At 39.8% G+C, this 25,213-nt stretch overlaps 1 protein-coding gene across 6 annotated transcripts in view; it reads right to left on the reverse strand.

Moving 5' to 3' along the window:
• The window catches only part of DCDC1 (doublecortin domain containing 1), a 453,546-nt gene that overhangs the window by 54,427 nt on the left and 373,906 nt on the right, over window positions 1-25,213 (reverse strand). For 5 of the 6 annotated variants that reach the window (XR_014069367.1, XR_014069370.1, XR_014069369.1 and 2 more), the window contains 7 exons: window positions 23,436-23,534; window positions 19,790-19,889; window positions 17,090-17,225; window positions 15,318-15,471; window positions 9,526-9,684; window positions 8,208-8,408; window positions 2,867-2,960 (listed from right to left, as the gene is read on the reverse strand). Coding sequence is in view for 1 of the 6 variants with exons in the window: in XM_081544080.1 (XP_081400206.1) it covers window positions 2,867-2,960; window positions 8,208-8,408; window positions 9,526-9,684; window positions 15,318-15,471; window positions 17,090-17,225; window positions 19,790-19,889; window positions 23,436-23,534 (943 nt within the window). In the remaining 5 variants the exon portion in view is untranslated. Of the gene's footprint in view, window positions 1-2,866; window positions 2,961-8,207; window positions 8,409-9,525; window positions 9,685-15,317; window positions 15,472-17,089; window positions 17,226-19,789; window positions 19,890-23,435; window positions 23,535-25,213 lie in introns of those variants that run through there. The other variant, XR_014069368.1, reaches the window with a different exon arrangement.

A 25,213-nucleotide genomic window follows, 5' to 3' on the forward strand; every position in this document is an offset into this window, starting at 1 on the left:
GATTTATAAAAAAATGGAATCAGAAAATACACAAAATTTGATAACGGCAGTAGTTTTTTGTTTTTTTTTTAAAGGATATATATACTATTTGATCTTAGGGTATTTTACTTTACCAGTATTCAGCAGTTAAACATGTAGATTGTTTCTCAAATTTCCTTTACTATAAGCAAAAGAGCAACCAACAATTGTAAAATAAATCTTTGTGTTAATCCATAACATTTTGAGAACAAACTCTTGAAGCAGAATTGTTAATAAAGGAACAGGATCACTAAAAAATTATGATGTATACTATAAAGCTTTATCATATCAAAATATTTTCTAGAAAGGTTATTCTAGTTTCCACTTTCATCAGTATTATACGAAATGGTCTCTTCACACTCTTGCCAAAGCATTGAAAATTTAATAAATGAAAAAGAGAGTTTTAAAAAATATAAGTACACTATATTTCCAGGTGGCTCAGTGGGTAAAGAACCCACCTGAAATGCGGGAGAGGCATAAGACAAGGGTTCAGTCCTTGGTTAAGGAAGATCCCCTGGAGAAGGGACTAGAAGTTCACTACAGTATTCTTGCCTGGAGAATCCCACTGACAGAGAAGCCTGGTGGGCTACAGCCCACGGGGTCGCAATGAGTAGGACATGACTGATGCAACTGAGCATGCACACACACTCTATTTTATGTATTAGAAACAGCATATTTATCCTAGTTATAAAACTTGGCTTGAGCATAAGTTAAAAACTGAGTAGTTTCAATTTTAGGGAATTTAAACCAGTAGATTAGTTCTAACCAAACATATCATGACACTTCAAGGAACTTTATAATGAATAATACTTACTTTACCAAAGAGAGATTGATAGTGAAGAGGAAAATAAATGAGTCTTAAGAATTGATTTAATAGGTCAGACAATAGAGCATCCCTCAGAGGTATGCAAAACAAAGACTATATTTCAAGGAACAGGGAGAGGGTTTAGTAACATTAACCTAACAGGCCTCATTTTTATTGTTTTACATGAACATTGATATATTCTCACAAACTGTTTCAAGAAATAAAAATGAAACAGCAAGTAAAGAAAAAACTCTTGAAAGGTAATACAAATTACCTTGAGATCAAACTCATTTCTTATAAAAATGGGAACCTTAGGGGGAAACCTCCATATCTATAATTTTATGAAACTGATTAAGGTACTAAGTTGCATCTGCATGAGGTTTTACCTTGCTGTCGTTCATGCCAAAGAGGCACCTACCAGGGGAAAATGTGATGTTATATACATGGTATCTCATAGAATAAAATTTTAGACCCCCATAGACTGTAACTCACCAGGCTCCTCTGCCCATGGAATTTTCCAGGCAAGAATACTGGAGTGGGTTGCTATTTCCTCCTCCAGGGGATCTTCCTGACCCAGGGATCGAATCTGCCTGCGATGCAGGAGACCAGGGTTCAATCCCTGGGTCGGGAAGATCCTCCGGAGAAGGGAATGGCAATCCACTCCAGTATTCTTGCCTGGAGAATTCCATGGACAGAGAAGCCTGGAGAGCTACAGTTTGTGAGTTCGCAAAGAGTCAGACATGACTGAATGACTAATGCACACACATTTATTCATATTGCTGGATCTCAATTTTGGATTCAGGACCTGCAAAACAAGTTGCCTCATTGCTATTAAAAAATGGCATAAAACAAATGTTATCTAGAAACAATATATTCTGTTCAACAAAAACATGGCAATACTGTGGAGGATACAGAAAGTAAATGCAGAGAAGGGACACTCCTAAACTTTCTCCCCTCCTGTGTATCAGTCGTGTGTGATTCTTTGCAACCCCATGGACTGTAGCCCACCAGGCTCCTCTGCCCATGGAACTATCCAGGCAAGAATACTGGAGTGGGTTGCCATTTCCTCCTTCAGGGGATCTTCCCAAGCCAGGGATTGAACCTGCCTCTCCTGTGTCTCCTACATTGGCAGGCAGATTCTTTACCATTAGCACCACCTGGGAAGCCTGCCTACCAAGGAAAAATTACATACCCATCTAGAAGTGTCTTTGGTAAGTAAGGATGACAAACATAGGGGGAAAAATCAACTCCATAGGTCTTTACCCAAAATTCAAATGAAGCCAGTCTTCCCTGGACTCCAAAAATTGCTTGGCTGCTCTAAGCATTTCCAAAATGTTGAAAGTGTATTTCAAATGGGTCTCTTAGTAGAATTAACGTTGATGAGCTCACATCCTCCAGGAAGACTTCTCTGACCATGGTCTTTACTGCCAGTTGCCAAGTGAGAGGGAATTGGCTTATGTTTCCAAATCATTGAACTTAAAATATGTGCATCTAACAGGCTTCCCAGGTTGCACAGTGGTAAAGAATCCACCTGCCAATGCAGGGGTCACAAGAAACGCAGGTTCAATCCCTAGCTGGGGAAGATCCCATGGAGTAGGAAATGGCAACTCACTCCAGTCTTCTTTCCTGGAAAATTCCATGGACAGAGGAGCCTGGCGGGCTACAGTCTATGGAGTCACAAAAAGTTGGACACGACTGAACACACACACACAACAGCCATTCGCCTGACTGCACCCACTTCTGAGATACTATGAATGCTTTGGGGATAATTTCTCATGCTTGCCATTGGATTTGATTTAAGTCACTTGCATAGCTCCTGACTAGCAGCCAGCCCACAGTCACCACTGTTGGATTAAACTAAATTAAGGGCTACATGAACATGTTCAATCTGAAATCTAGGCAGACTATTGTAAATATTTTAACAATGGCATTCAAGATAGGTTTCTATGACCTGTCTTTCTCCCAACAGGGAAGCATGGAGCTTTCCTTAAGTTTAACTAAATAAAGGGCTGTAATTACTTTCTTAGCCTCTGTTTATCTTACCTGAGCAATAACTGGGTAGCCACAGACTTCATCTCTAGCCTTGGTCATAGACACTGCCAGCACGAGATCTGGGTTACTCACCAGGTGAAAAGTCCTTGGGAAAACAGGATTAGGCATATTACAAAGTAGCATTACCAATTTAGAGCACCCCCTGTGTCAATTATCTGTGCATTGCTTCTTGGCTCCATAGATCCTCTGTGATAATGGATGTGAAATCTTCTAGGCATTTCTCCCCACAATGAGCACGAAGTTAAGCTTTTTTGGTGGAGAGTGCTGGAAGAATATGGAAGGAGAAAGGGGCTCTCTTGTTCTTTCTGGCTGCTGCCTGGGGTCAGTGTTTGGGAGTGGGGATATCCAGGGATGCTCTGCCAAACCAGGTGCCCAGATGACATGGTCCCTTAAACTCTCACAGCCCTGGCCTGGTGATCATCCACTTGTGGCCCTTTCGACATGGACACCATGTGCTCCGGGCCTTCTGTTGCACCAGGAACCCCATATCCTCTGCATTTCATGTGTCCAGCAACAGCTGCACCCCCACGTATGTTTCAGAGGGTTGCTTCCTGCTTACCCAGCAACCACAGACCAGATCTGACCAGGCAAACTGGCCCATTTCTCTGCCATGCAGTGCACAGCCCCCATGCTTTTCCAAGGGAGTTCTGAACTCCAGGCTTGGGAGGGACCCAATTCCAAGTCTGTCCTCAACTCTCTCACCCCCAGGGTCCCATAGAGAGGGATTTTTAAAAAAATCTGATAGTCATTTATCACAGTTTAATAATTCTTTATGTTAAAGAATCCTGTCTAAATTTTCTCTCTCTAGACTGTACCCAGACACTCTCCTCATCTGTTCTGCTTTTGAAGAGGTAATGTGGCAGAGAGATTAAGAACATGGATTCTGGAGCCACAATGCCTGAATTTAAATCTTCAATATATCTCAAGATTTGCTCAACAACACTGTGTCTCAGTTTCCTCATCTGTAAAATCGGATAATGGAGCATACCTCATAGGACTCTCACCTAGGGAATATAATGGGTTAATGCATAGAAAATGCATTGAATATTGTCTGGCTCATGGAACTTAATATGAGCTACTATTATTGATGGCTGTGACTTTTTTATAGCTTTCCCTCAAATTCTTCTTTTCTACATGAGTATTTCCTAAAAGTCCAAGATTTATGTTGAATATTTTTAAGTTATATTGGAGTTAAAAATAAAGCCTCCTTGACTGAAAAAACAGACAAAATTATAGAGCTACTCCCCCCACAATTCTTTCCATTATGTCACTTAAAAGCAAAAATAAACCAAACATTCAAGGATATTGTCTGCATAGCAAAAGCCTGCTCTTTATGTCTGTCAACATAGTTGCATTACAGACCAGCACTGGCATTCCTGCTGTGGAAAGTGTAGCTAGTCCTGAGTATAAAATTTAATGATGTGGAAGTGGAAGAAAGGGGGAGAAAGTGGGAGTGGAGGAGATCTGTTGTAAAAATACAGTATTTTTACTTTCAAGACTTAAAAGGTGCTAGATATGTAATTTAAATCTCTGAACATAAAACATTCTCATTGTAAAGCATATGACCGACTCACATTGTTGTACAGCAAAAATCCAGCACAACCTTGCAAAGCAATTATATTCCAATGAAAACATTTTTTAATAAATAAAACAGATGAGATAGGAAATACCCCAAACTTCAAAAAGAAAAAACAGAATTTGAAACATCGTTTATATTCCTACAAGACTATCACTATTAAGCATACAATATGTTTCTTCCTCCTATTGTTGGTTAATGAAGTGTCACTTTAAGTCCAAAGTGGGTATTCAATCTTATCAAATACCTTTTTAGCATATATCAAGTCTGTGCACGGTGAGTGCTGCTGTTCAATATTGTTCATTTCTGTAGCCTCAGCATGTGGCATAGTTTACATCTTGCATTTTTATTGGAACTCAGTAGTAGTCAAATGAATGAATGATTCTATAGTTTCTGCAACTACTTACTGAGGTAGCGCCTAGAGGAGTTACCTAGCTTTCTCTGGTTTTGCCGCCTGGAACAGACGTAGCCCCTTCCTGTGTGCTTCAGTGCCGTGCTCAGCCATGTCAGTGCTGATTTTTCTTTCTTTCTTTCTTTTTGGACAATCGGCTGTCACTTGCCCATAGCAGGGGTGCTTACATTCTGCAAGAACTCTGAGCTTCTGGATGTCTACATAAAACCCACTATGTGCCAAACAGCAGTGTGAGAACTTTGCGTCCCAGCAACATCCAGCACAAGGTACAGCCTCTTCTACTAATCCATGGCACAAGTGTGTACAAGCCAACTCAGCCCCTTGAGCTTCAGTTTCCCTAGCTTTAGAACAAGTGACTGACTAGTCACTTCCTTCAGCTCCGAATTCCATGACACTATATTTTTTCTTTTTATAATTTTGAAACTTACTGAGGAGGGTTTTCATCCCTGAGTGTTTTTTCATATTTCCCTTTAGAGACCAAATGATTAATTCAGATTGTGCCACGGTTGAAAATGGGGGAGAGATACCAGATTATCTCTAAAGTTGACCTGGACCATTTTTTATGTGTGGCTGGAAACCAAGAAAATGTCTTTGGCAGTTTCCTCCCTCCTGTCGGTGCCCCTTTGCTCATTTCTTGCTGACTCTCCTAGACCATGTGCTCTTCCAGCTAGACCTTGTTCTCACACCCATAATTTCCCTTAAGAGGTTTTGCTGATAATTGCTTAACACATCAGATTTCCTAGTTGTTTTCTATTTTAAATAGGCCACAATGAAAAAGTAAGTCAAGACCCAAAGGACTGAATGAAAGGTAGAAAATTCTAGGCACAGAGATGGCACTTGGTACCTCCCATCATCAGGCAGGCAGTAAACTACCGGGCCGATGCTCTATTGGTACAAATTCTGATTGGGCAGTTGCCTCAATAAGTGCTAATTTACTGCCTGGAAAAAAATATGGGTGATCAAAAGACTATGGTTCACATAAATGGGGTTTTCTATAGGTTTTGCTATATAGTGTAACCCAAGGTTCTCTAGGCCTCACCAGCTTATCAGAACAAATGGGTTTCAATAACTAATTATATGAAAAAAAGCAAAAGCAAAATGACAAGAGAAAATGTAGAAGAAAGCTCAGAATTACTATCACTATACAGACACATTTTCGCCATGGGAGATTTATTCCTCTGAATCATGCCCATACCTAATCAGCAAGACTTCTGCAAAACCTCTCCTGCCCACGTGCTTAGATGGTGACCCACGTGTTCATGAGCAAACCCTGTCCCACTGCCGCTCCCCATCACAGCTCCACTTTTTCTCTCTAGACTCCGCAGTTTCCAACCAGGTATCAATCAATACCACTATCTCCCTCCAACTGTTCCTCTCTTCTAGAGTTAGACATGGGGAGGCCTCAATATGACAATGTTGCAGAGTAGGAAATTGGAAGACACCATCCTCTTCTGTATTACATGTGGTTAGATTTTCCAAAGCAGTGATGGAGTGCATAGAGTTATAGGTAAGCTTCTCCTTGTTTTTACTTAAACAGCCTTTCCTTCCCCTCTTCCTGATTTCCCCACAGCACTCAGAATGGAAACCAAAACCAGTACAGACACTGAACGAGACTGAGCAGGACTCAGAACTTGTCCTCTCTGTTGATGACCAAGTGTTTCTGAATGAAACATCAAGTGTAGCTCTCTCCTTGGGGTCACTTCTCTCATCCCCCATGCCTGACAGGTCCAGTCCTTGCGCCATGCTCAAATACCAATTCTTAGGCTCAAGTAGGATGACTTCTATAATACAGAAAGCCAGGCAGTAAGGCGCAGCTCTAAATTCCAGAAAAGTAGAGATGGGTAGCACTAGCTTCATGGGCAAAAATTTTTATCTGTTTAGTTCTTTGCTGAAAGCGCCAGCACCGAAAACACTGCCCTTGATAATCCTTTGCAGCTAAATGAATGAATTCTGGTCCCATACAGAAAACTATTCACAGGGACAAAAGCCTGCTTCTTAGCTCCCCCATCGCAAAGACAGCCTAGCTAGGATGAATGGGGCGAAAGAACACACTCGCCAGGTCTGTCTACATGTTGGCTTTTCAGCCATCTCTAAAACAAGGCCACATGTGTTCCCTGCTGGCGGCTCTGAATCTCAGACCAGGGAGCAGAGGAAGCCTAGTTCCTTTCCCGTCCGTGCTGGCCCCTCTGCTGCCGCCTGCTGAAGCGTATACAGTCTCTCTAGAAGCAGTGGTCCCCTAAGCCTTCTGCATCAGACACCCTTCAGAATCCAATAAAAATCACGGCTGTTTCCCAGGAAAAAGGAAAAGTATTGCACAGATATACAAACACATTTTCTGTATGTAGTATTTCAAGAGACTGAAGAGGGCCCTGGAGCCCCACGATATAACACGAATGATAGACTTGGAAGCAAATCATCTAAAAACCAAGGAGTTGTTCTCTGTCTTGCTAAAGAAATGTTCAAGTATGCACAGAACCAGAGAGAAATGTATAAGAAACCACCACAGACTCAACAGTTATCAACATTCTGCTATTTCTGTTTCATCCACTGCCCCCTCCCCTCTTTTAAAATTTTTGCTTTGCTAGAATATTCTAAAACAAATCTGAGCTCTCAGTTTTATCTGTAAATACTACAATGTACATCCAAGTGATCAGGACTTAAAAAAAAAACCACTAAATTATTATGACATCCTACAAAATTAAAGCCTTCTTTAATATCACATGGTACCCAGACCGTTTTAAATTTCTTCTGATTGTCTAGTAAATGACCTTTCTGACAGTGGTAAGCTTCAAGCTAGATCCATACAAGGGCCAGTCATGGCACTGAGTTGATGTATTTGATCAGGGCAAGAATTCAACTCGATTTCACTGTGTGAGTAGAAGCTACATCAGTCAGTTATCTGATGGAAGTGGTGGATGGCAGGGAAGGCATGCATGTGAGGAGGTACAGGAGACTCTTGTTAATGAAAAGTACTGCACAATTTTTAAAATAGGACTTTTTGGAATTCTTACTTGATTTTATGATGTTTTCAAATCATAAAATCAATTAGATGAGCACCTAGTTTTCTCTTGACCTTGGCTCATTAAAACTATGAACCCAATAGGTCAGGCTTCACATTCCTTATCTGAATCCAGAGTGGATGGGTTGCGGTGTAGACTACTGAGCACTTACATTTGATTTCACTTTTTCTTCCTTGAGTAGGTTAAAAAAATATCATTGGCTACATTAAAAAGAAAATCCAAAGTCCTCAAATATACCCCTGTGTGCTCTGTGGGGACCATGCTGGATCTCTTTGGCTCCCATTTACCTCTTGATATATTAACACCCAAATATGATGGGTTTACCTGCTGTCTTCCTTGTGCATCCAGCGTTGATGACTATCATCTGCTTTTTTCTCCACCAAAACCACCTCCACGCCTGAACGCAGGGTGGGGCCTCGCACTCCCAAGACTAGCCGAGGAGCAGCATAGCTTATAATTTGCCCATTTCTGTATTCAAACTGCTGGTGGCAAAGTTTCTGCAATTTACTCTGTTTTGGAGAATGGCTGAGATAAAGAAAATCCCATTAGCGGCAGAAAAATGTCCTGTGCTCTGATGTGCTAGAGATTGCAAGTTCTGTTGGCAAGAGACCTGCCGTGAACCAAATTCACTTGTAATGGGGAAGCATTATCATCAGGAAAGTAGTGAAGCCATTTGCTTTGCACTGTCAAGCTGATGTAGGAAGTGGAATTCTGAATTTCTTTTGTAATAGGAATATATGTTTATCCAAGAGAATATGAGAAATTCATCAGCAAAGAAAAAAATATCATTCTAGATCATTTAAAGAGAAAAAGAAGTAGGAAGCAGAACAGGGCAAATAGAAATCAAAACAGAGAGAAACAGAGGAGTTTTGAACAAATGATGATCATTTCTATCCTCTATCTACAGAATCCCTGACAAATAGAATCCCATTCTGCAAGCTTTTTCCATCTTCCCTAACAGCTCATAGAATATCATAAACTAAAATGATGATATGCTAATAAGTTAAAAGAATGTCTTACTTAAATATCTCTTAAGGCATTAAACCGACTTAATAAATCTATCAAACATAACAATGCATTAGCAATTAATTTATAAATGTCTATTAAGTCCCTACTTTGCGCATGGACCAATGCTAAGTGCTGAAGTGCCAAAACTGTTTAATTTATGTAAATTGCTGTAATGTTAAGTAAATACATAAAGATTATGGAATAATACAAAGTACTATAGATTTCTGTCATTTCACTGGACATTGACCGGAGAAAAAATAAAATTAAAAAGGAAGAAATTGCATTTTACTAATTTCTCAAAGACATTGGAGCATTTTACATGCTTATTCATTAGTTCATTCACATACTCATTTCACTAAAATACAGGCTCTGTCCTAAGTTCTCAGGAGGCAAAGATGAGTGGGCATATCTTTTAACAGAAAAGACACAAGTGAACAAGAAATTACATTACAGAGCTAAAGTGAGAAAGTACTTCCCACAAGTACCTGTAAATACTTCAGTCAAAATCACAAGAAACACAGAAATGTGTGTTGACGTAGACAGCAACTAACAATAATGTAAATCTTCAGGAATAAAGTGAGTGAACCTAAGATCAGGTAGAAATATTTAACAGGAATCCCTTACAATTTTTTACCTGTATTTCTTCTCTGGTTCCACATTTTCAAAGAGCTCGTCTTCCATTTTCTTTGGAAGACTGTCATCCTCATCAAAGTTATGAGAAGATTCCTGCCAGGCATACCTGAGAAGTGTGTGACAAGCCTTCATTCTGAGATGGGCTCTTGCATGGGAATCTCTGTCAAGGTTGAGAAGCAAACAGAGGTCTGAGAATTCTGATTTATACTCACAGGACGTTCTCTGAGGTGCAGTCTGATTGTATCCTAAAGGATGTTAGTGGATCTGGAAATCATATTTCCATAATGGTGCCTAACATTGCAAAGTCACATCCTAGTAATATGCAATTTAGAATTTTAATACAAAGCTACCAATAAAATTTCTCAGTTGCATAATAAACAGCATTCATCTTTGTTATATCTACTCAGGAAAAAAATGGGGCCATATGTATTATATTTCAAAAATAAGATTAGGACTACTCAATAGTTTTAGAAATTCATAACAAATGTGCAGTGAGACTCTTGCCTACTCCATAAATGTGGCATAATTCTGTCTGAAACAGACAGAGTAGATTACTAGGTTTCATAAAATTTACTCATTAGGCAATGTTAAGGAATCTTAATTAACTTCTCTCAGTAGAAAAATCTAAAGAGACTCAAATAGCACCAGCACAAACGTGCCAGGGTTTCTGTAGAGAGTAATATACAAAACACTTAGAGTAAATAGTCATAGTTCGAATAACTGAGTGGACCTCCTGGCTTCTTATTAAGATGAAATCGTGAACAGACGCATAGCCACCATGCAGATGTGAGTATATCAAGTTCCCAGGCACAGCTCAGGGTACAGTTGCTTGCGTGGGATCATGATACAATACAAGGACCGCTCTGCTGAAGGCAGGATACATATACAGGCAAAGCAGCAAACATACTTCAGTACTCTAAATGTGCATACGTGTAAATAAAGTTCTCTGGGGGAGGTTGCGGTCGCCAAAGTGCTTGTGGTAATTTGATGTAACTGCAAAGTTTGATGTAAAACTGCAAAATTTGATGTAACTGCAAGCAGTATCAAAGTACCCAAGTCTCCAGGCGCAAGTCCTGCTTTAGCAGAGCAGACCATACACTTTTCAAATGTAGCAAAAGTACTACATGGGGATACGAAATTGGTGGGTAACTGCCTCATTTAGAACTTCAGCAGGAACAGCTTTCTCAAGTAGAAAAATCTCATTAACAGTTAAAGAGAAACAGTGCCATCTTGCGTTGAAAATAGAAAATGCAGCTTTCCCACCAACTTCATCTGTTTGATGAAAATAGACCAACAACAAAAATAAAGTCAGTTTTAACACAGTCAGCAAGGTGTAAACAAGATTTTTCCTCCAAGTTGAGATGTTTTATCTTCTAATTTAGGCAGTATGTATGCTCTTCAGCTTTCAAGCAAATGAAGTACAGTACAGTCAATTTTAGACCAGCCATTGAAACAGACACCTAAACAAACATCTTGCTTTATTGATTCATTTATGTCCACTAGTTAGAACAGGACATGGAACAACAGATTGGTTCCAAATCGGGAAAGGAGTACGCCAAGGTTGTACGTTGTCACCCTGCTTATTTAACTTATATGCAGAGTACATCATGAGAAATGCTGGGCTGGAGGAACCACAAGCTGGAATCAAGATTGCTGGGAGAAATATCAATAACCTCAGATACGCAGATGACACCACCCTTATGGCAGAAAGCAAAGAAGAACTAAAGAGCCTCTTGATGAAAGTGAAAGAGGAGAGTGAAAAAGTTGGCTTAAAAAAACTAAGATCATGGCATCTGGTTCCATCACGTCATGGCAAATAGATGGGGAAACAATGGAAACAGTGACAGACTTTATTTTCTTGGGCTCCAAAATCACTGCAGATGGAGATTGCAGCCATGAAATGAAAAGACGCTTTTTCCTTGAATGAAAAGCTATGACCAACCTAGACAGCATATTAAAAAGCAGAGACATTACTTTGCCAACAAAGGTATGTGTAGTCAAAGCTATGTTTTTTCCAGTAGTCACGTATGGACTGGACTATAAAGAAAGCTGAGTGCTGAAGAATTGATACTTTTGAACTGTGGTGTTAGAGAAGACTCTTGAGAGTCCCTTGGACTGCAAGGAGATAGAACCAGTCAGTTGTAAAGGAAATCAGTCCTGAATGTTCATTGGAAAGACTGATGTTGAAGCTGAAGCTCCAATACTTTGGCCACCTGATGTGAAAAACTGATTCACTGTAGAAACCCTGATCCTGGGAAAGATTGAAGATGGGAGGAGAAGGGGATGACAGAGGATGAGATGGTTAGATGGCATGGACTTGATGGACATGAGTCTGAACAAGCTCCAGGAGCTGGTGATGTACAGGGAAGCCTGGTGTGCTGCAGTCCATGGGGTCACAGAGTTGGACATGACTGAGCGACTAAACTGAACTGACTGAATTCATTCATACAACTAGTCAGTATTTAGTCATGGATTCCTTTAGCTAATATTCCTTAAGTATCTACTACATTATAGGGACAAAGGTCTAAGTATTGGGGATACAGTGATGAACAAAACTGTTCTCAGGATTCATGGAGCTTACATTCTAGTGGGAAGAAGAGAGATAATAGACAAATAAATGAATAAATAAGAAATATAAGTGTTACAGGTGGAATAGAAAAAGTGGAAAGTCTCCAAAGCAAGAACATACATGGCTTATTGAGGAACAGAAAGAAACTGGTGTGACAAGTATAAAATAAGTGAAGGGAAAGGTAGTACATTGAGGCTTAAGAAGTGACCAGGGCCTGGATTCAAGGCACTGAAGAAATGAGAAAGTTCCCTTTAAACTCCAGGCTGTGAAAGTCTTTTCTTCCACAAAGCATCAATGCAGAGGTTAGTGCCCTCAGAATTTCTTTTCCATTTTGTTTCTTATCATTCTTATCAGAAATCTTTTCACCGAACCCAACTATCAAAAGAGTTCCTTCCAGATTTATGTTCTAGCCTCTCACTTTACAGGTGTCCCTCCTTAAATTATTCCTCCTCTTTTTAAATATGTTAAAATCTCCATACAAATATACGTAAGAAAGTCTAGGGAAATTTTGTGTTTACTTAATATAAGATGATAGGTGTTCGAGTGATCAGAAATAGTCCGAAGAACAAGTGAAAGTCAGCCTGGAAAAGATACAACCCAGAAGATTAATGACAACAAGTTCCAAATACTTCAAACAGATGAACTCATAGAATAGAGACATTCTAAATCATTATTTCAACATTAAAACAGGCTGCATTGTGAAATAGTGATCTCCCTGTCAACTAGGAGTATTCATGAAGAGACTGGATTAAAAGATCCTGCCTAGGAAGTACAGGACATTCCTACATCATTATTTTTTAACCTGAGGTATAACATACAACACTATATTAGTTTCAGGTGTACAACATAATGATTTCATATTCGTATATATTGTGAAATGATCGCCACAAATACATGTAGTTAACATCCATCCCTGCAGATAGTTACAAATTGTTTTTCTTGTAAAAACTTTAAGATCTGCTCTCTTAATGACTTTCAAATACACAGTGCAATATTACTAGGTATAGTTACCATGCTTCTGCATTATGTTTGTCGAATGGACTCAACCCCTTTTAGATCAAGGATTCCAGGCCTTGATGAAATCTATGAATCAGAACAAGAATTTTTGCTCTCAAAGATATCATTTCTTTTTTCTTATTTTCTGTTTACTTTTCCAAAGTACAGTATAATAACTCAGAGGCTAGATGATACATTCTTTAGAAGAACAACAAGAGGGGATGTTAGGAAAGTTTGTGGCCCATTCCCTAACAACTGAGCAAGATATCATATAAGTCATATCACTGTCTCTGTGAAAGGCTTTCCTTTCTGGTACCTTTGTTAGTGTCAGGATGTAGGACCAGACGAAATACCCACTAAAATGAGGAAGTTTGATTACTGACATAAAAGTTAATATTCTTATACATGAGGACAGAAACAATCTTTTAAAACAATGGGTAACAATGATGTATAAATTAATTTTCAATTACTACAATGGTAATTGACCAACTATTTCTGGTTTCATAATTTGGAAACTCATTCAATGATTCCTTCATTTATTCAGTAAATGATGACAAGAGTCAGTTTCCCTAGTCTTCGCAGAACACATGTGACAGTTTCTGCCCTCAAGAAATTCCCAAGTTGGTAGTTGTTGGTGAGGAAGAGGGTAAGAATCCGATAAGTACATTGCTAGCACAATCATTGTCATGATTGATTTCAATGATAAAGAATCCTTCCACCAATGAGGATGGGGCAAGTTAAGGTGCCTCAGTCGGAGAGAAATGAGTATGTGGCCAGGCCTACGGCAGTGCGTCAGTGGGGAGAAATGAGTATGTGGTCAGGCCTACGGCAGTGCGTCAGTGGGGAGAAATGAGTATGTGGTCAGGCCTACGGCAGTGCGTCAGTGGGGAGAAATGAGTATGTGGTCAGGCCTACGGGAGTGCGTCAGTGGAGCAGGCAATGTTCAGCTGACAGCTTGCCACTGCTGAGCTGGAGCTTGGAGTTCACATGGCAGAAAGAAAAAGTATGGAGAGGACATGGGCATGTGGGCCCGAATGAGGGTTAACGCAGGCCTGGATGAGGGTCAGAAGGGCTTGGAATTGCAGACTAAACATTGTTTTCTGTCTGCAGTAGGTAGCCATTGAAGAACTGTATAAAAAGGATTATGCTTTAGAAAGATGATTGTTCACAGACAAAACTTCAAGGTGAATTGGAAGGAGGAGATTATGGAGATAGAAACCAGCCAGAAAGCTATTCCAGCAATCCAAGATGGTAACTTACATTAACATACATAACAACATTCTTGCACTGTTGGTGGGAATGAAAATTGATACAGCTATTATGGAAGATGATATGGAGATTCCTTAAAATACTAGGAATAAAACCACCATATGACCCAGCAATCCCACTCCTAGGAATATACCCTGAGGAAACCAAAATTGAAAAAGACACATGTATCCCATTGTTCATTGCAGCACTATTTACAATAGCTAGATGTCCATCAACAGATGAATGGATAAAGAAGTTGTGGTATATATACATAATGGAATATTACTCAGCCATAAAAAGGAATGCATTTGAGTCAGTTCTAATGAGGTAGATGAACCTAGAACCTATGAAGTAAGTCAGAAAGATAAAGATAAAGTATTCTAACATACATATACGGAATCCAGAAAAAGGGTACTGAAGAATTTACTTACAGGGCAGCAGTGGAGAAACAGACATAGAGAACAGATTTGTGGACATGAGTAGAGAAGAGGGTGAGATGTATGGAAAGAGTAACATGGGAACTTACATTACCACATGTAAAATAGATAGCCAATGGGAATTTGCTGTATGGCTCAGGAAACTCAAACAGGGGCTCTGTATCAACCTAGAGGGTGGGATGGGGAGGGAGATGGGAGGGAGGTTCAGGAGGGAGGGGACATATGTATACCTATGGCTGATTCATGTGTAGGTTTGACAGAAAACAACAAAATTCTGTAAAGCAATTATCCCTCAATAAAAAAATAGATTAAAAAAATAGTAGCATCATAATAGAATTATTGAAAGTAGATCATTGTGATGGTTGAACACTGAAGCTCCAGCTCTATCCTTTGCCAGGAAACTAATTAAATACTAGCTCTTCAAATGCCATTAGTTTCACAAATTTGATGTGGGTTCCCTGCATGGTCTCTGCGCTGTTACTGAGCTAATGAGCTAAGTTCAAATAGGAACAGGTAGCTTTTCTGGCCACACTGATTACTTACAGAATTTCACTGGAAGCATTTTCTGATGTTAAAGCATTTTTTTGCATTTGCTTTTCCTCTGGTTCTATAATTTGCTTCTCTTTTCCAAAAATTGGTTTCCTCACAGCAAGCTTGGCTCCAGACACAATGTCACTTTGGACTTCTAAAACAAGAGCTGAACAGAAATGCACACATTGCAAGGACATATTAGTTATGATCTCAGAGCATTAGGATTTTGAAAACACATGTTAAAATAAAAATTCAGAAACTTTCCAGCTGTTGTGTCTAAGAGAATACATTCTAAGTGTAATTGATAGCTACTCTTTAAACTAATAAATTGAATTTCACTTAATTTAATTTTTGTAGATTCTTTCCTCTCAAGATATTTTCAGTCAAAAGTGCTAAAAATAGGTCTTTCCAAAAATAAGCTAGCTATTGTAAATTGTAACTATTCAAATGGGTTACATTATCTAGACATACGCCTTTAGATCATTTGCTGGGATCCCAGGCACTTCAGTGAAAGCTCCCAGTGACTTAAGAGACACATGCAAAGCTTAACATACGGTGTTCAATATATGCAATAAGATACTATTTTAAATTATATTAATGAATTTTCTCTTTTTCCTTTCTATGTATAGGATCTTTGTCCTGGTCCTGGGGTATCCTTCAGGGAAGATAGAAGACCATGAGGAAATGAGCAACATTACAAGAGGAAAGCATAAGTATGAATACAGTTTTGACATTCAAGCACAAGACTATGGCCATGCAGGTCAGGATGACACCGTCATGATTTAGGATTTTTTTTTTCTAAAGGCCTTTAGCTCCCATTTAACTCATCAAAGTTTTAATCTCAGAGTTGAGCTGGAGGAACCCTACCATTTCTGGCCTGAGGGAATCTGTGGTGGAACACAGACAAAGCTGGAAAACCAGCACTGGGTGTCATGATCTCCTCCTACAGGTGTCTTAGCTAGGCGAGGAACACTGAGGACATCACCCAGTGTTCGAGACACGGTGATGAGTTACCTCTCGAGCTGTCCTCACCCTTTCAATCTACATGAAGCTGGATCTGGTTTCTGGGAGGTGCAGCCATGACCCAGGATTTACTGACAGCCATGCAGGGGAGCTTTGCAGAAGTGGCTGCCAGCCAGGGCTCAAGAGGTTTTGTGGCAAGGTTTGCAGAGACGGCTACTCAGCCACAACTAGGCTGCAGGGAGCACAGGAGAGGCGGAGGTAGGTAGGAAGCACGCCTCCACCCAAAGCATTGTCTGGGCCAGAAGAATGGCACCCAGCCATGGACGTCAGCCAGCAGGGCCCAGAAAGCAAGAGGATCTGCACCCCCAAGTTCCTTCCTTCCATCCTAGAGAAAAACTAAAGTGAGAGTCTGGAGACTGGGAAAACGGAAAGCCTTCGCTAAAGGGCCTATTTAATTAAATGGATGGGACAAATGTAAACCCGACAGTATATTTAAAGTTTTCCTTGTTGGGGGTATACCTGAGGTTCACAAAGAAGGCCCAGTTTGTTAAAGACAAAATAAAGTATGTTTTCTTTGCACATTCAAAGTACAGTATGAATTAAAATTGCAACTCTGTTAAATAAAAAATTAGTCTAACATTAAATAGTAAGATGCAGGGGTGAAATCTGACCTGTTTAAACAAGCAAATTTCTTTTTAAAAAGCCATATCATTAAGGTTTATTTTTTTTGGCTGTGTGTATATGTGTGTGTGTGTGTGTGTGTGTGTGTGTGTGTGTGTATAGAGAGAGAGAGAGGGAAGGTAAATAATTCCAATGCTTACCCTCTATCTTATGCATACTGCAGAAGGTTTGAATTTTAGAAATATCTGATGCTAAGTTCCTTAGGAAGATTTGCTTCTTTTGCTGAGCAGTGGACAGGTCAGGATTGATCCAGTGTTCACCACATGAAGCATACACCTACCAAAGAAATAAGTATCTAATCTCATACAATTGCTCATGACAGCATGATTATACCCCAGACTGGAAACAATCAAAACATCCTACGATAAGTCCATGGTGAAACAAACTATGGCACCATACTCAATGATAAAAGGAATAATGCTCAGTGATAAAAAGGCACAATCTATTGATAAATGCAACAAAGTTGATGGATCTCTATGGTTTTGTACTGAAAGAAGTAGTTTTCCATATATCTTTGCAACTTCCTATGAATCTCTATGAATCTTTAATTAATCCAAAATATTAATAAGAAGTTGTAGAAAAATTAAAGGAGAGAAAGGAAAGAAGGAAGGGAGGGATGTGGGGGAGGATAAATAGGTATAAATTAGGGGTTTGTAAACTATGTCGGGCTAAGTCACTTCAGTCTTGTCTGATTCTTTGTGACCCCATGGACTGTAGCCTGCCAGGCTCCTCTACCTATGGGATTCTCCAGGCAAGAATACTGGAGTGGTTTGCCATTTCCTTCTCCAAGGGATCTTCCTGACCCAGGGATCAAAGCTGTGCTTCTTACGTCTTCTGCATTGGCAGGCTGGTTCTTTACCACTAGCACCACCTGGGAATGAATGAATGAAAGTTGCTCAGTTGTGTCCAACTCTTTGCAACTCCATGGACTGTCCATGGAATTCTCCAGGCAAGAATACTGGAGTGGGTTGCCATTGCCTTCTCCAGGGAATCTTCCTGACCCAGGGATTGAACCTGGGTCTCCTGAATTACAGGCAGATTCTTTACCATCTGAGCTACAGGGAGGGCTGAGGTCCAAATCTTGCTCACAGCCTGCTCTTGTAAATAAAGTTTTATTGGAACACAGCTATGCCCACTCATTTGCATATCTGTGACTGCTTTTGTGCTACGGTGGCAGAGTTGATGTTTCAATAGATTCCATATGGCCTGTGAATATTAACTGACACTTCACAGAAAACTCCAACAACCACTGGTATGAATGAACTTGTAGTATACGCATCAAACTGTTAATGGACATTTCTAGATGCTGAGATGATAGATGATACGTATACTTTTTGCTTATGTGTACTTTCTAAATGTCCTTAAATAAATACATATTTCTTTGAAGTGAGAAAAAAGAGAGTAATATATTGAGAAAGACTTGGTTAAAAAAAAAGAAAGAAACTCAAAGCTGCCTTTTCTGAGGTCACTCGCTAATCACACAGTACTTTCTATGTCGACCCAAGGGAAGTTTCCTGAAAAATATCTTCTTTCTGATCAACAAGGTTCTTCTTCTCTCACAGACACACTTAATCATGTGACTGTTCATGTTTCAATCTCCATGTCGGTGGCTCAGAACAATTGACAGATTCATTTCTAGCAAATGTGCAGGATCTTTTAAGAATCACTCCTGACTCCATCTCATTCTCCTTTCATCCTGCTCCCTTTGCCCTGGTGGCCTCACTGACTTATCTTTAAATTAGATTTATCTTTTTGCATTGTCTGCTTTATTGCATCAACCTTAAATTCTTTCTAAAATAACAGTGAATAAGCACAGCAGCAAAAACAAAAATATTAGAAGGAAACAAACAAGACACTTGGCAGGGATAGAGTTAGGATTCAAAACACTATCTAGCAAGCTCCAGGAACAGAGGCTCTCCGCTCTGCCATGCTGCCTCTGATATTAGTCAATGGTACTTGGGCTTTAATCTCTTTCAAGGGGTCTTGACATTCAGAGCCTGGGTCAAGTTCTACCAATTTGGTACAAGCTTGGTTCTCTGTTCAAAGAATTTCAGGCATCCATCAAAGTGGGTTTTCTTCTCGAGATGATACTTCAAATTCCATAAGTGGGAGAAAATGCTGGGCAGCTAAAGTCCTTCCACTTTGTAGCCTTCTCCAATCACTCAAATTGTTGTTGTTGTTGAAACGTTTAGTCACTAAGTTGTGTCCAACTCTTTTGTGACCGCATGGACTGTCGCCCACCAGGCTCCTCCATCCATGGGATTCTCCAGTCAAGAATACTGGAGAGGGGTGTCATTTCCTTCTCCAGGGGATCTTCCAGATCCAGGGATCAAACCCTTGTCTCTTGCATTGGCACACAGAGTCTTTACCAGTGAGCCACCTGGGAAACCCAAGCACTCAAACAGTGTGTGAGAAACTAGATATATTTTTTTTTTTTTTTTCTGAAAAGGTGAAATTATCATTTAGGAAGAAATCATTAAATAATCACATTTTGAAAACCTCAAAAACAATATAGAATTTACCTCCTTAAAAGAGCAGGGCAGAAATCACAAGTGGGTAATAATTTGGTTCTCTCCAGTTTCTGCCTTCATTTATTTATAAGGGGATTGTGATGAGCATTAAATGAGTTCTGTCATATACAGCCCTGAAAATCATGCCTGACACATAGAAAGCATGCAACAATAAGCTATTTGTATTACTTTCTGATGGTTGCTGAATTAAGATAATTGTGAAAAAAAAATAGGAGGAAAAGATGGTGCTTGAAGTCTTATATTGAAAAATATTTTTCTTTTAACAGTACCAGTATATTAATATTCCTAGTTTCATGGTCATGTTTTTACCAGTTCATCTCTTTGAAGTTCTTTTAGGGTGAAGATTTCCTTCCCTTTTTCATTGAACAATCTCCGAGCTGCAGAAGGTAAATTTAAAATTTCAGTGCACCTGTAATATAGACACAAAAATTGACCTTGCATGTGGAAAGTTTCCAGGAGAGAAGAGAGGAAATCAAAGAAATCAAGGTGGGTCATTAACTACAACTAGTTCTACAGGACTGTGGGACAGTTGAGAGCTCAGTCCTGGAATCTATCAGATGTCTTTTGAATCTCATTCTCCCTCTTCAGGTGTAGGACTTGGGCAAATTATTTAAACTCTCTAAGCCTAAATTTCTTATCTGGTTGATTATGAAATGTGCTTATTAGCACAGTGCCAAGCATGATCGACAAGCAATAAAAAAAAAATATCATTATTGACTCTTCACTCATCAACATGCCCCTATGAAATGAAAGTCGCTCAATCGTGTCTGACTCTTTGAGACCCCATGGGCTATACAGCCGATGGAATTCTCCAGGCTAGAATACTGGAGTGGGTAGCCGTACCCTTCTCCAGGGGAAGTTCCCAATCCAGGAATCAAACCCAGGTCTCACACATTGCAGGCAGATTCTTTACCATCTGAGCCTCCAGGAAAGCCCCAATATGCCCCTATACTTTCCTATTTGTGGGGTTCTTTTCTCTTGTTCTTGTTTCCATATAAAACACCTTCCTCAGCTTTTACTGTTGAAGTTCTACTCTTTTTCCAAAGTTACATCCATCACCCAGTAGGTCCTCATCTCTCTCCACAAGAAGTGATTCCTAATAGCCCTTTAACTCCTTTCCGAATAGGAATTTTTCGCCAGGTTAAACATTCAATAGTGATTTTTTTTTCCCCTCAAACAAACACTGAGCCAGCCTTGCGGATATCGAGATGAATGATACAGCTGCCCTGTTTCCCGGGGGGCTCCCTCTCTAGTCATGGGGAAAGACTGGTCAGTAACTGAAGTGTAATATGAACTGGTGGAGTTGTCACAGGCACCTGGCCAGGGTGTTGTGAGAACACAGAGGAAAAACAACGAATTCCTCCAGGGAAGCCTCAGCTAGTGAAGTGACGTTTAGGGGTGGACCTTGATGAATAAATAGGAGTTCGCCAAGTAGGGTTAGGACTCAGAGAAGTTTTACATGGCTGGAGCTGGGTTTGTGGACAGGAGGTGGAGCCAGATAAAGCTGGTAAAGATAGGAAACAATTGGGAACCACTTAGGATGCCAGACTAATGAACGTGGCCTCTATGCCGTACGTATCAGGAAGTCATTGGAGGTATTATGGCAGAGGAATGGTGGAGTCAGATTTGCTTTTTAGAAAGAGAACTGTCAGAAACGTGGAAGGTGGAATTGTGGGGAAGAGGAAGAAGAGCTAAACAGAATGATGGGGCATGCCCGAAAGAATGCTGTTTTCTGTTAAAATGTACTGTCTATAGTAAGAGCTAGAAGTGACCTTGTGCTCATCAAGAAAACCCAGTTGTATGAAAAATATTTCTCAATTTTATTTCCTTAGATGGCATAAAGAAATTTAAGCCAGTAATTAGGCTTCCACTTTTCTGAGAGGTCTTAGAAGGAAATAAGTCAGTGGGAATTCAGTCTCTGCTTCTCCTGTCACAACTCTGGAGGCTGATGGATTGGTGAGGACTGGCCCAGGCTTCTCATCCATAGATAGGAGTTGTCGGGGTGGAGGGATGGGTAGGGGAAGGGGGACTGTAAGAAGATTGAGCCCCAGTTGAAAGATTTGCTTAATTTTCTCTGGATGCTGCCCAAAGATTCTGCTACTTACCCTAGATCCAAGTGTGACCTAAGGAGAGTTACCATCATCATAACCTGCTCCCACTCGCATTTTCCTGGGAGAATTTTGGACTACTGCAGTATCCAGTTTTAGGACAACTGGGAGAAGAGAGTGAATAGGAAGTTGGCAGGTTTTTCTTCCTTCCGTTCTTGGAAACCCTATTTTAATAGTGCTGAATTTAATTGGTCTGAGTAGCTGTGTTAGAGATTAGCTGCTTCCTCTGTGTTGAATTCCTCTAGCTAGTTCACGTGCCAGCCAGCATCAATGGAGAGAAAAGAAAGGAACTGACTCTTAAGTGCCTAATAAGGAATGTGGACTTTGGAGTCAGATTGACTGGGTTCAAACTCTAGCCTTCTCATGAATAGGCTCTGTAACCTTAGAGAAGTTACTTAACTTCTCTGAGCTTAATTTTCCCCATCTGTAAAAGGTAGACAGAACAGTACTTCTCTCATAGGGATATCGTACAGATTAAATGTGTGAATACCTCTAAAGCATCTGACACATAAAAGTCAGCAACATATTGTTAAAATGGACCATGCACTGCAAGTACTTCATAGCTACATCAGTTCAGTTCAGTCGCTCAGTCGTGTCCAACTCTTTGTGACCCCATGAACCACAGCCTGTCAGGCCTCCCTGTCCATCACCAACTCCCAGAGTCCACCCAAACCCATGTCCATTGTGTCAGTGATGCCATCCAACCATCTCATATCTACTTAATTCTGCTTAATTCTCAGAATTAAGATCTGCTTAATTCTTATACCCTTTCTGAGAATGGGTGTAAGCCCATTTTATGGATGATGAAACTGAGCCTGGAGCTTAATTAAGTTCCTTGCCCAACATCACAAAATTAGTGAGTTCAAAAGCTGAAATTCTAACCTAAAACTCTCTGGGTCTTTTTACTACAGCACATGGCCTCCTGAGAGGGCATCATCATAGAATAACAGGGAAGAAACTGAGATTGAGGTGCTCAGTGAGTGGTTTGGGATTTCTCTGTTGCGTGGGAGCAAAGGTCCTAGAAATGAAATCCTCTGACTCTGACACCAGAAGTTAAGACTGATAACCACGTGGCTTTGATTTACAGAGAATCCAGAAAAGCAGTTTTATCTCTGACTTCACCCTCTCAGGACTGGTTTTTCCAATACCCCATGTTGCCTGCAAATTGAGATATCAACAAAATGGCCTATACCTATTATTTTTAAATGGGGATTATTATGCTTATTATGTTAGATCTTCCTTAGGCTTTGCAGATGGAAGAATCACCAGCAACAAAGATTCCCAAAACTGTCTAGAGTGAATTATTAAATTACTGAAGGATAGCATAATTTTCCTTAAATTATATACAACTGCCCTATCATATTGAAAAAGATATATTTTGCAAAAAGCTTATATCAAGTATTCTGCCTTTGAACAGTTATCAAAGTCTATGGGAATAATTCTTATTTGGGTAAGAAAATACTGATCAAAAGAAAAATTACAATGTACTTCAGAAACATGATATAGATTACTGACACTTAAAAACTGATTTAAATAGACAACTACTCTGTCCTCAATACAAATAAATTCAAACCAAAGTGCTATAAAATTGTGAAATATATTTTTAATGGGAAAAATCTACATTTACAGAGTTGGTAGTTCAGAAACTAGGAGAAAATCACAATACCTAGAAATCTGGGGGGAAAATATTAATTATCATGTACTCACATAGCTTATAAACTTCACAGAAAAGATTCCAGAATCATTATATTAGCAATTGTTTTCTTATGTAGGTACATATGTATTTTGTGTTATAATCATCCAGGCACTTGAATGGAGTATACCTTTGCGTTTAGGCTATTATTTACCTCTCCAAAAGCTGGTAAAATCCAGTCTGGTTTGTTTCTGCTTCAGAATATTTAGTGACAAAATTTTTCACATTCGCTTTCTTTTCAGGGTCAACATATCTGGAAAAAACAATCCAAGATTAGGCTGATATGTCAATATACATTGCCAATTATCATTCAGCTTGTTATAGTATGTGAATAAATCATAAAGTTTTAATTTATCATGATTTATCCTAAAAAACCAACAGGTAAGAAGCAACAGTTAGAACCAGACATGGAACATGGAAAAACAAACTGGTTCAAAATTGGGAAAGGAGTACATTGAGGCTGTGTACTGTCACCCTGCTTATTTAACTTATATGCAGAGTACATCATGAGAAATGCTGGACTGGATGAAGCACAAGCTGGAATCAAGATTGCTGGAAAAATATTAATAACCTCAGATATGCAGATGACACCACCCTTATGACAGAAAGTGAAGAGTAACTAAGGAGCCTCTTGATAAAGTGAGCGAGGAGAGTGAAAAAGCTGGCTAAAACCTCAACATTCAAAAAACTAAGATCATGGCATCCAGTCCCGTCACTTCATGGCAAATAGATGGGGAAACAATGGAAACAGTGACAGACTTTATTTTCTTGGGCTCCAAAATCACTGTGGATGGTGACTGCAGCTATGAAGCTAAAAAACACTTTCTCCTTGAACGAAAAGCTATGACCAACCTAGACAGCATATTAAAAAGCAGAGACATTACTTTTCCAACAAAGGTTTGTCTAGTTAAAGCTATGGTCTTTCCAGTAGTCAGGTATGGATGCAACAGCTGGACCATAGAGAAAGCTGAGCTTTGAAGAACAGATTCTTTTGAACTGTGGTGTTAGAGAAAACTCTTGAGAGTCCCTTGGACAGCAAGGAGACCAAACCAGCCAATCCTAAAGGAAATCAATCCTGAATATTTATTGGAAGGACTGATGCTGAAGCCAAAGCTCCAATACTTTGGCCACCTGGTGTGAAGAACTGATTCTTTAGAAAAGACCCTGATGCTGGGAACGATTGAAGGCAGGAGGAGAAGGAGACAACAGAGGATGAGATGGTTGGATGGTATCACTGACTCGATGCACGAGTTTGAGCAAGCTCCAGGAGTTGGTGATGGACAGGGAGGCCTCGTGTGCTACAGGCCATGGGGTTGCAGAGTCAAACACAACTGAGCAACTGAACTGAACTAACCCTAAAAAATACGCTTTCTTAAAAAATAGGGTTTCAAATACTATCACAATTAAATATTAAACTTCACAAACCTTTATACTATGAATCATTTATATAAGAAAATAAAATTTCAATATCTGAATCCTTTTCCAATAATGTTGAACACTCAAGATGTGAATTTATCAACTTTGAAGAAAATGCAGAGATTACATTAATTTTGCCTTTGATGTTTTGGTCATACACTGTTCATATTCATGTTTGCTACTGCTAAGTCGCTTCAGTCGTGTCCGATTCTGTGCGACCCCATAGACAGTAGCCCACCAGGCTCTGCCGTCCCTGGGATTCTCCAGGCAAGAATACTGGAGTGGGTTGCCATTTCCTTCTCCAGTGCATGAAAGGGAAAAGTGAAAGTGAAGTCGCTCAGTCGTGTCCGACTCTTAGCGACCCCATGGGCTGTAGCCTACCCGGCTCCTCCGTCCATGGGATTTTCCAGGCAAGAGTACTGGAGTGGGGTGCCATTGCCTTCTCCGATTCATATATTTACTCACATGCTACTCAGATACTGTTTCAGTATCAATCCAAACCTAAAATGTTTTTAA

This window comes from Giraffa tippelskirchi, chromosome 11 (genome assembly GCF_054371585.1).
Source record: "Giraffa tippelskirchi isolate mGirTip1 chromosome 11, T2T-mGirTip1v1.2.pri, whole genome shotgun sequence".
In the NCBI taxonomy this organism is placed as follows: Eukaryota; Metazoa; Chordata; class Mammalia; order Artiodactyla; family Giraffidae; genus Giraffa; species Giraffa tippelskirchi.